This window comes from Octodon degus, unplaced genomic scaffold (genome assembly GCF_000260255.1).
Source record: "Octodon degus isolate 3935 unplaced genomic scaffold, OctDeg1.0 scaffold00057, whole genome shotgun sequence".
Lineage (NCBI taxonomy): Eukaryota > Metazoa > Chordata > Mammalia > Rodentia > Octodontidae > Octodon > Octodon degus.
The window spans coordinates 4099025-4111017 of NW_004524633.1; the positions used below are offsets into that span (position 1 = coordinate 4099025).

Below are 11993 nucleotides of genomic sequence, written 5' to 3' on the forward strand. Positions count from 1 at the left end.
TAGTGATAAGTGTATATTTTTATTTTTTTAAAATTAATTTTATTTATTTATTTGTGTGTGTGTGTGTGTGCGCGTGTGTGGCCAGTTCAGCTCACCAGGGGGCAGGGCTGGCTGGCATGTGGTGCTGGGGGATTGAACCGTGGTCCCTGTGCTTTGCTGAGCTTGTTCTAAGTAGTTGTTTTAGACCACTGAGCCATCTCACCAGCCCCTAAGTGTATATTTTTATAAGATATATCTTAAGCTGACTATGTTATAGGAGATGGTTGGGGAGGGAGTTTGTGTTAGCTTGCTGCCTTGACAAGAAACAGTTATTTATTGTTGAACAGCCTTGAGCTGAAAGGGAGAATATATTTTTTTAGAGTAGATAACAGGAAGCACAAGGGTTTTTTAAAACTAATTTTCCACAGTTAAGGCACAGAACTCTGTTAACCCTTTACAAGAGACAGAGAGAGAGAGAGAGAGAGAGAGAGAGAGAGAGAGAGAGAGAGAGAGGAAATCTCCAGTCCTCCTGTTTTCTGGGCTTTCAGATTCCCCATGCCAGTTTCTAGGGATGAGGCTACAGGTTGTGTTTCTTTTCTCCCAGTTTAGATTTAGTCAGCTCACTTACTCTCCTGGGTATCAATGTGCCAATTGCATAATGGCACAGCCACCAGGTACCCACAAGAGCATGGGCATAGAGCAGGCTGTGAGGGTTCGGAAAGTTAATCACAGTCTCTGAGTGAAGGAAGAGAGCTTTGGGGTCCCTGACCCATCTGCCCCAAGTGAGGCGACCCCTCCCCTGGCCAATCTAACCAGCTGCTCGGCACCTAATACTGCGCTTCCTGCGTCGTGCGTCCGAATCTACCTGTGGCTTCTCGGATCGGCCTAGGTAGCACGGAGCAGAGGTTCGGGTCTCTCTGATTCTGCGAGCCCTGCCAGGTGGAACAGGCCTGGCACCCTGTGTGGAACGGGGGGCGGAAGGGAGGGACAGGGAGGAATCCAGCCGTGCGATGACGCTGCAAGCTTGGGTGATGACTGGAAGTTTGGTTGGGCTCTCCCGAGCCCTGCACAAGGACTCCCAGGTCTGGCTTCCTCCTAGCCGTCACGGGCAGGGCCACCGAGTGACCTGCAGCCAGTGACCTCACGCCGGAACCGGGTCACCCAGGGCCAAGTGGGTCCAGCGTCCTGCGTCTACCGCGGCGCTCGGCAGCGCCTGACCTCAGCCAGCTCCGCCGCGCTCTCGAAACCAGTGCGGAGGAAGAACAGGGGAGGGCGCGGACCGGGTGTCTCCCGGCGGAGCGGACGCCCCGCGCCCCGCGCCCGAGCTTGCACTCAGCCCCGGGCGGCACCTCTGAACCCGCGGCCGCTGCCCGAGGCCGAGGCGCCCGCCGGCTGCTCGCACCCGGGGAGCAGCCGCCGGCCTGGCTCCGGATCCACAGCGGTCCGCGCCGGGTTTTGGAGGCTGTGTTTACGTCGCCTGCATCCTCATCCCGCGGCCGGCGAAGCAGATTCCCAGCCGCACAGCCGGCCGGCGCGCTCCCAGCCCGGCCTTCTCGCGGAGACCCCGGCCCGGCCTGGCCGTTCAGGAGACCGCAGAAGGCAGGGAGGAAGGAGGCGGAGGATGAAAGATTCCGAAAATAAAGGTACAGGCCAGCGCGCAGAGCCGAGGGCGGCAGGGTGGCGCCGGACAGGTGCCGCGCGTGGGTGCCTGGGCTGTGGTTATGTAACCCGGGTCCACTCCCAGTGACTGGCAGATGGTGTGCATTCCGCGCTCTCGTGTCGCGTCCTAGCAGAACTCTGCTTTCGTGTTCTGTATTTCATCTTGGCTGAGGAACCTACACCGCTGTCACGCAGCTTGACCTATAACGCTCCGGGATTCTGATCATTTTTGTTTCGGGTGTTCCCTTGAGCTCCTCGCGGGCGTGTGGGGCGCAGGGCGTGATGAGAATGCCCTGCGCGACTTGGGGACTGCAGGCAGGGTGCGTTCTGGAGATAACCGAGCCCCAGGGCCCGCGGTGGGCATTCATCTCTCCGGGCCCTTGGGGCGCGGCCCGACCTTCACAACTGTTTATCTTGAAGGGACATTTGGGGGTGCTGCTGCCCCATCCCCCAGCACCCCAAACCCCAACCAGGCACTAGCACTAATTCGGTGGGAGGGGTGGGGGGGGGAGGAGAGAAAGGGATTTAGAGGAAACTCAGGAGAGGAAAGGGCTCCTGGACTTAAGTCAGCATCATTTTAAGTTCCTAAGCAAGGACTTGGGGGTTTTAAAGCTCTTCAGGCTCCTTACATTTTCTGCCGTAGTTGGGGGAGAAGCCCTGGACCCCCAGTCAGGGAGGCCCAGCGTGGCCCCTCTGGGCCTCCTCCTGCAGTGTCCGGTCGGTCGTCCCCGGGCATGAGTGGTGTCGCGCTGATTCCGGGGTCCTCAGCCCCCCTCACATCCTGAGCTCTGCCCTGGGCTGGCCCTGGTGACCTTCCCAGTCCTGTGTCCCCGGGGGTCTTGCCCCTTCCACCCTGCCATGAGCCTATTAGAAAGGAATTCCATGTTTAAAAGAGAAAAACAAGACAGCATCCCCCACAGAAACCCAGAAACCCGCTACCCCCTGTTCCAGACAGCCCTGCCGGGTAAGCATGGCTTCAGCCCCAACGCCAGTGTCGGTACCGCCACAGTTTCCGGGCGCCGGGTTCTGCCAGCGTTCTGCTCATCCAGACATGGGTCTGTGTGGTTCGGAGGTTTAAATCTGAATTAAGCAGCTCTGCCTGGGCCGGGTGGGGAGCGTCCACTGACCCGCTCTAAGCCGGCCTCGCGGGCCCAAGGACCCAAGGACGGACCACACCAGGTGTGAGCTCGCATTTACATGAACTCTGCGAAGGACGCTGGCCTCTCAGCCAGGATTTGCAGCGGCTGCAGAAAGGGTTCAAGGAAAGAAAAAAAAGTGCTTATTTGCTAAGTCATGCTAGGCCAGGCGTGATTTAGAGAAAATTAAACCGAGGTCAGGATTCACCATCGTGGGGACGGGACCGCGTCAGGTCTGAGCAGGTCTGAGGCTAGCAGTGTGCTCTGGTCTGCAGGGAGCTGGGACTCTGTGCCGAAAAGAGTTGGGCTGGCGCAGTAGGTCGCCCCTCGGTGACCCAGCCGGGAGGATGAGGCCCTTCCTCCCTCGGGCTCGGTTTCTCATGGGTGGAGGGAGGGAAGTTAGCCGATGCTACTGGTGCTACTGCTTTTCAGCAGGAGGAAGGTGAGGAGGCAGCACAGTGGGCCTGAAGCAGCATTTCAAGGGGGCTGGAGGGGTAGAGCACGAGGGGATGCCCCCCGCGGGGAGGGCACCTCCGTTCTGTGCTGACCGCCCTGCTGCTGCCCATGGGGCTGGGCGGCTGCGTCCTGATGGCGTGGACCCAGTTTGAACCTGTGAAGAGCCCAGATTGGGACCTGTTATTTGACTGGCGAAGAGTCTGAAGTGCTGCTGCTCACGCACGCATGTGCCTGCGTTTGTCTGCTGCAAGAGCCGGTCAGTAGTTCGCAGACCCAGAATGGGTGCTGGGGAAAGGATTCCTCAGCCCTTGACAGCGATGGAAGTCAGTGTGTTCCCTTAAAAGAAGCCCTTCGGGGCCAGGGGTATAGCTCAATGGCGCGTGCCTGGAAAGGGTAAGGTCCTGAGTTTGATTCCTGGTTTAAAAAAAAAAAAAGAAAAAGAAAAAGAAAAGGCAGAGAAGAAAGAAATATGCAGGAAGAATCCCTTCAGGGCTGGGTGAGGGGTGTGTTGACAAGCCCAGCTGAATGAATGTGCGTGTGTGTGAGTGTGAGTGTGAGTGTGTGTGTGTGTGTGTGTGTGTGTGTGAGTGATGTCACCATGGCAACCAGACCTGGAGCTTGTGTGGGTACCAAAGGATCAACCAGCTTATGGAACAGATAAATTAAAATTTAGTCTTTTCTTAGGATGACAAACAACTTGTAAAATGTGTGCCTTGTTTGGGAAGCCTGTCTCCTCGTAAAGGTGAATGAAGAGAACCAGATGAAATGTAACTGGATGAATTCATGACCAGTGTGTTCTGGTGGACGATCAGCAGGCAGAGCTTGAATTTTTAGAAGCCACCGTCACGAGCCTGGCGTGCAGTGTGTGTTGGGTCATGGCTGCATGGTTTCTAATCATTGCCAGCCATTTTTTTCCTGTACCTTAGGACAGTCTAGTGAAGGTTTTCTAATCTTTTTTTAATGTATTTGGTACAGGATCTCACTATGCAGTTTAGGTTTGTAGTGATCCTCCTGTTTTCAGCCTGCCCAATACTGGGGTTACAGGTGTGCACCACCAGGTTGGGTCTGGGGGGCTGGCTCAGTGCGCCTGGGGGTGGGGCCAGTATGGCCTGTGGTGTCCAGGACAGAACCCCAGTCTCTGTGCTTGCCTCGGCAGGTACTTATTCCGCGGAGTTAGCTTGCCAGCCCTCTTATTTTACTTTTTATTTGCACAAGTCTGTGGCGCATGCTGAGCACGCTCATCGTGTGGAGTTGGTGTGCGTGAAACACAGCCTGTCTATTTGCGCCCCACCCCATCCCGTTTCTCTGTAGCTTGCCCATTTACAATGGTGAAGTTTTTAAATACAAAAGTCTGTGTATAACATAACCCTTGTACCTCAATGCTTTGCAGGCCAGGATTAGTAAATTATGTATAAGGCAACAAAGAAGAAAACGTCGACTCAGTTAATAAGTAAACATTGATCAACATGACAGGTAATTATTATAATAACTACAGCTCCTATTTAAATAAGAAGTAGCAGGTGAATAGCTCTTGGAGAAGTGATTTACAGATTGTCTCAACATGCAAGGTAAAAAAAAAATGCAAGATAGGAGATAGGAGGTATTTTACTGGAAGAAAATGAATTAAGAATTTGACTAATTTTCTAGGTTTTTTTTTTTTTTGTCTTTTTGAGACAGGGTATCACTGTGCAGTGCAGGCTGGCCGTGAGCTCACTTTGTAGCCCAGGCTGGTTTCAAACTTGAAATGATCCTCCTGCCTCAGCTTTCTGAGTAGTGCTGGGATTACAGGTGTGTGCCACCATTCCCCACTAGGTTATGTTTGTTTGTAAAACAGGCATTTAAATGCTGAAGATTCTGTTCCAGATTTCTCTTTCAGTACATTCTTTGAGTATTTTGTCTTATTTTACTTATGTTTTTGAGATGGGTCTTGCTGGCCTTGAATTCACTGTGTAGCCCAGACTGGCTTTGAGCTCATGATGCGCCTGCCTCAGCCTCCCCAGTGCTGGGATCATAGGTGTGTGCCACCCTCTCTGCTGTCTTTGAGTATTTTATACAACAAGATCTGAAGACAAAGATAAGAAAGGAGAAAGCTTGATAATTTAGGTAGAATTTTTTTGATTTGTTTTTAGTAGGTCAGAAAAAGTTTTCTTCTGCTATTTTCCTAGATTTTATTTCAAAATAACAAACATGCCATTTTGGTTTTTTAAATTTATTTATTTATGTGTGTGTGTGTGTGTGTGTGTGTGTGTGTGTGTGGCCAGCTCAGCCCACCAGGGGGCGGGGCTGGCTGGCATGTGGTGCTGGGGGATTGAACCGGTCCCTGTGCTTGTTCTAAGTAGGTGCTTTAGACCACTGAGCCATCTCATCAGCCCCCAACGTGCCGTTTTGGGAGCAAATGAACACATGCATAACACTTAGCATGGAAGCTGGGCGCCGTGTGTGCCAGTGGCCCTGCCCTGGTTGTTATTTAGATTCATCACAAAACCTGGTTGGGGCTTGGACAGAGTCAGACCCAGCTTTGTAGGCTCTAGCATTTAAGAAATAATGTTATCCACACTCCAAGTGAAAGTAAAATAAATGTGAAGAGATCCCAAAGTGCTGGTATTTCTGTGCCCAGCACGGCGACTTTGGCACCCTGGTTCTCCCGCAGAAGCTCGCCCGCGCTGCGGCTGGCGGGCAGCTGGGAGGCGGCTTCTTCGCTGGGGCGGCTGCGGGCCGTGAATGATCTCCCAGGTCTCGGGGATGATTGCCCAGCTCTCCTGTGTGGTCAGAGCTGCTGGGAGAGCTCTGTGGACTCGCTGGCAATCTGCACGCTGTTGAGTGTCACGTGATTCAGGGGCCTTGGGTGGAATTCCTGGGCAGAGGCAGAAATGCTTGCTGTCCTGCTGTCACGCTCTGGACCATTCCATTTAGTGCCAGATTAGCTTGTGTCCGCCACCACTGTCAAATGTTTTGCTAGCGAGGTAGGCAAAGCCCTCCGTGTTTTTCTGAGCCCAGACTATCAGGCGGCCTTATCTGTGTACCGCAGTTTCCAGGCTCAAAATGCTGCGTGGGCCTAAGGAAGATCACGCTTCGATCCGTTTATCAAATCACTTACCCAGGGGGGCCTGCTGTGGCTGAGACACCAGTTCACCGGTCCCGTTCATCTGTACCTGGGCCACTGAGCCCAGTGACTTCCTTCTGTCCTCTAGAGCCATTCTGCCCTAGTGCTCAGGTGTTGGGACACATGCTTGTGTTAGAAATCATTTACTTTGCATCTACTTGTGTTGTAGTTGAAATAGTAGATATATGTGGCTTTGTGTTAGGCTGTGTTAGCTTTGAATTTCACCTCAAGATTCGGCGGAAATACAGAATATTTTAATATTGATGTGCATTGGCCCCGAGCACTCAGTTGGTGGCAAAATGACTTTTTTTTTTTATGACTTGATTTTTGACCCCTTGTCTGTTTAGGAAGATTCTAGCCAATGTTAAAACTTTCGGGAATTCCATATCTGGTCTGTATTCCTGGTTCCTTTAGAGGCGATCACAAGAATTTAGAGGCTCAGCACGTCTGGAGAGAGCTGAGCACAAGCTGGACTCCTGAGGGAGAGATGCTGTGATTGACAGAGCTGTGAACACCAACAGGGGATTGAACTCCGGCCCTTGCGCTTGCCAGGGAAGCGCTTTTTCTACTGAGCCATCTCCCCAGCCCCTTTTATTTATTTTTTAAAAGATTTATTTATTTGGTACAGGGTCTCACTATGCAGGTCAGACTCCTAGTGATCCATCCTCCTGTCTCTGTCTCAGTCTCCCCGGCAGTGGCCTGCGCGACCACACCCGGTGTCCGTGGCCGGCTTGGCAGGGGCCCAGCACGGCACGCGGATCTGGGGATCAAACCTCTTTGTGCTTTCCAGGCGGGCGCTTACGCCTCTGAGCTATCTCCCCAGCCTGTAGCTACCACTTTAAAGTTTCATTCTTGAGTTGTTCCTGCAACGTAGAAATAGAATTCATGTTCATATGTTGACGTCATTTCTGTGTCATCGCTAAGTTCACTAATTTTAGTAGTTTTCTGACTTTCAGGCTCCAAGATGGAGGCAGCTGGCTTTCGGCAAATAACAGCAATTTTATTTCTTCTTTTCCAGTCATGTCTTTCCTTCTATCTTACCTTACCATACACACAGGGACCCCTCCTTAAACACTGAGTAGAAATGGCGATAGTGCACATCCTTATCTTGTTCTTGATTTCAGGCAGAGCTGTCCCTTTACCACTAAGTGTAGTGTGTCATAAGGGACTCACATAGGCAACTTTCATGAGGTTACGGATGTTATATAGTACACAATTAAAAAAAATCATGACTCAGTGTTGAGTTTTATTAAATAGTTTTTATTTTGTTAGTTGGGTGGTGAATTAATTTTTTTTTTGATACAGGGTCTCACTATGTAGACCAGGCTGGTCTTGAATTTGGGATTTTCCTGCCTCGGGCTCTGGAGTACTGGGATTACAAGTGCCTCTTATGTTGATTAGAGTGAGTAGCAGTTAGCTTTTATTTCTGAAATAAAGTTATCTAGGCTGTGCTGTTATCCTTTTTATGTATTGGTGCAGTTGCCTGGCTATTATTTTATTTTATTTTTGGTGGAACTGGGGATTGAACTCAGACCCTTGCGCTTGCCAGGGAAGCGCTTGTTCTACTGAGCCGTCTCCCCACCCCTGGCTATTATTTTACTGAGAGATTTGTTTTGTTTTGTTTTATTTTATTTTACTTTTTAAGGACTGCCTTGGCTCATGAGATTGGCCTACATCTGCATTTTTGTTTTCTTCTTATGTATGTGGTACAGGGTCTCACTACATAGCTCGGACTCATAGTGACCCTTCTGTTTTCAGCCTCCCCAGAGCTGGGATTATAGGCGTGCGACATCACGCCCAGACTCATTCGCTGACTCCGTGTGCCCCAGGGGCAGAGCTGGTGCAGCATGCAGGGCTGGGGATTGAACCATGGTCCCTATGCTTGCCAAAGCGGGCGCTTAGCCCGCTGAGCTATCTCGCTGGCCCTCCGCACCGGCACTTTTCTCTTGCTGTGGCGCCTTCTTGGGCATTGACAGCAAGGACACCGCGACCTCAGAAAATGAATTCAGAATATTTGTTTTCCTTAGAATATTCCCCAGAAGATCTTTTTAATCCTGAAAGTTTTGCTTGCACGTGTGGAAAATTCACAGTGAAGACGTGGGCTGAGAAATTCTGTTGTTGGAAGATTTTAGAATGTGGATTTGAATTTTTAATAGAGATACAATTATTCAAATGTTTCTTTCTGTGTTTGAGTGAGTTGTATCTTTTTAGGAATTTCCCCATTTCATCCGAATTGTAGAATTTAGTAATATAGGACTTTCTTTATGCCTCCTTGTGTTTGTGTAAATGTCTGTGCCTTGTGTGGCTGGTCTTTATTTTCCATTCTTGAATGGGTATTCCTATTTTTTTTTTTTTTTTTTTTTTTGTGGCTGGCTCAGCTCACCCTGGGGCCTGGCTGGCGGGGCATGTGGTGCCAGGGATCAAACCGTGGTCCATGCAGACATGCCTGAGCTTGCAGGCGCTTTAGACTGCTGAACGGTCTTGCTGGTCCCTCCTGACAGTTCCCCCTTTGGTGCACATTGCCGAAGCTTTATAAATTCAGCAGCCTTTGCAGTCTTTGTCTTGTTTTTTTTTTTTCAAAATAAAAATAATATTTTTATTTTGTGCCTTGTGAGCTTCTACTGTTATCTTTATTATTTCTTTTGTGATTTTGGAAATCTTTTCTTTCTAATTTTTTGAGGTACCAGGGATCCAACTCAGGACCTTGCACTTGTGAGGCAGGTGCTTATGCCACCGAGCTATCTACTGGTCCTGGAAATCTTTTCTTGAGATAGATGTTTTGATGTTTGATTTTCAGCTTTTCTTTTAAAAGTATTTTTATTTAAGGATATAAAATTTTCCCTGGATCACTGTGTTTGCTACACCTGCATTATTGCCACATTTTTATTATTATTTGGTTTAAAATATTTTATAATTTTCATTGTGGCTGATTTTTTTAACCACAGGAACATATAAAAATGTATTTCTTCATTTCTAAGTACTTGTGGGAGTTTCTAGTTTTTTTTTTTTCTTTTTTTTTCTATTGATTTCCAGTTTACCTATACCATAGTGAGAGAAGATACTTTGTGTGATTTTAGGTTTTTGAAAGTTTTTGGGACTTTGAGGCCCTGTATATGGTTCATTTTCATGCGTGTATATTGTGCATGTACTGAAAAGCATGTAGAGAGGCTCTTTGGTTCCATGCATTGTGATTTTGAATTTCCCTTTTTTTTAAAAGGTTTTTTTTTCTTTTTTCTGTTGGCCAGTTTTTCCATTTTTGTAACTTTGAGGCTCTGCTATCAGGTGTGTAGCATACACATTTTTTTTGGTATCAGGGGATTGAACTCAGGACCTTTCGCATGCCAGGCAGGCACTTATGCTGCTGAGCTATCACCCTGGCCCGACGTACACTTTTACAGTTGTTGTATCTTCATTATGAAATATCTCTTTTGGGGCTGGTGAGATGGCTCAGTGGTCTAAAGCACCTACTTAGAACAAGCTTAGCAAAGCCCAGGGACCACGGTTCAATCCCCCAGCACCACATGCCAGCCAGCCCGCCCCCTGGTGGGCTGAGCTGGCCACACACACACACACACACACACACACACAAATAAATAAAATTAAAAAAAAAAACGAAATATCTCTTTATCTCTAGTCCTGTTTCCTGCCTTAAAGTCTATGGTTCTGGTATTAACATAGCTATACCGGCTTTATTTGGGTCAACTGATATATGTTATACCTCTACCCATTTTTATAATTTTTCTTTACCATTGTATGTAATCTATATCTTTTATAAGATGCTTATACATTCATTTCTAAAAGAAATCCTTCTGACAGCCTGGTCTGTGGTTTGATTATTGATATAGGTATAGAACTGCATGGTGAGTTACTACTTGTTTCCCATTTGTGCATTGTCATTTTTTTTTGTTGTTGTTGTTTGCTTTTGGTGTTTTGAGACAGAGTCTCACAGTGTAATCCAGGCTGGCTTCAAACTTGCAATGATCCCCGTGCTTCAGTCTACCCAGTGCTAGGATTATAGGAATGTCCCACCACACATGGCATTTTAAAACTTTTTTTTTTCAGTACAGGGTCTACAGGGTCTCACTGCACAGATTGGACTCATAGTGATCCTCCTGTTTTCAGCCTCCCAAGCACTGGGATTACAGGCATGCGTCACTATGCCCAGTCTCAATCACTGTCTCAATGCACCATGCGGGCGGGGCCGGCACAGCACGAGGGGATTGAACTCTGGTCCCTGTGTCTGCCTAAGCAGGCACTTTAGTCTGCTGAGCTAGCTGGCTGGCCCTTGTGTTATTTTTATGAATCATTTCTTCTGCACATCTACAGGAGTCCCTGTGAGAGGCTGCAGCTGCAGCTGTTGGAGTCTTATGTTCATATCCACCCGCCCATTCCCTCTTGTCACTGGTGTCACCTCTTCCTGCGTTCCTGCGGGTCCCCTCTGCTGTCTTTTCTTCAGCATTATGGACTCCTTTTAGTATTCTGGCGGGACTTCTCTGCTAGAAAAGAACTAGTCAGAGTTTCTGTGACCTGGAAGTGAATTCATTTCACTTTTGCTCTTTGAAGTTGGCTTCACCAGGTGCGCAGAGCCAGGAGGGACTGGGAGCTGTGCGCCCCGGGACTTCCTGCTGCTGGGGAAGCTGGGGCAGAAGGGTGACATGAGCTCAAGTCCGAGGCTAGCCCATAGCAAGATTTCACCGCAAGGAAAGAAAGGAAAAAATAATTGTGGGAAGACAGACACCCCACTTTACAGATGTCGTTGCATAGTTGTCTTGGTTATGTCTCATTGCTGGGACAAAATACCCAACACCCAAAGTTCAAGGAGGAGGTTTATTTTAGCTCCCAGTTTCTAGAGGTTTCAGTCCATACTCAGCTGGCTCCCAGGCCGGGCTGCAGGGCAGAGTGGCAGCACAGAGGAGGAACAGTCCATGGCAGGGTCAGCAGAAGGCAGCAAGCAGTGGGCCTCTCTGTCCCTTATGTACCACCCACAACTGGGGCAGGCCTTCCTGTTATCCATACCCAGAACCATGTTAAACAAACCAGTGGATTAATTTAGTTATTGTACACTTAATCCATGTTAATCCCTACTCACATACCCATGATCCAGCCATCTTTGGAAAGGCCCAGCAAGAGAGCCAAGGCTTCGGGGGACACAAGCGATAGAAACTATCTTCTGCCTTTCACCGTTTCTTGGAAAAATTGGCTGTTTCAAGGTCTCCCCAGTATCTCACAGCAGCAGGAGCCATAGTGGGGCATACACCACCTCCACCCCCTCAACTGGGAAAAAATGGTCTAAATTTAAATCCCACACCAGCGAGCTAAAAACGGCTCAGCAAGAGGAACAGACGCACCTCGTGCCAGGCCCTTGTTAGACTGTACAGGCACAGACCTTCCTTCTGTGAAGCACGTGTGGTCACATGACTCTTAGGTGATTACAAGCCCCTTGAGTTCATAGGAGATGAAAATGTTTTCAAACAGCTAGAAAAGAGGATGTGAAGGAGGGCGGAAAAGGAGAGGGAGCGTGTTGCGCACGACCTCGCCAGCAAGGAAGACGCAACACACAGCTCTTCCTTCAGCGGTTTATTCAGGCCCCTTACAGCAAGCTTCTTTTTTTTTACCCTCCAGCCCTCGGCTAATATATACTCCTGAGCCCAATCCCAGTG

The 11993-nt window shown here is 49.0% G+C and overlaps 1 protein-coding gene across 1 annotated transcript in view; it reads left to right on the forward strand.

Moving 5' to 3' along the window:
- The first annotated feature begins 1555 nt into the window (after positions 1-1555).
- The window catches only part of Dnajc6 (DnaJ heat shock protein family (Hsp40) member C6), a 118929-nt gene continuing 108491 nt past the window's right edge, over positions 1556-11993 (forward strand). The window contains exon 1 of the mRNA XM_004633974.2: positions 1556-1622. Within this exon, the coding sequence (XP_004634031.2) occupies positions 1601-1622 (22 nt within the window). The 5' untranslated portion in view covers positions 1556-1600. The remainder of the gene's footprint in view (positions 1623-11993) is intronic.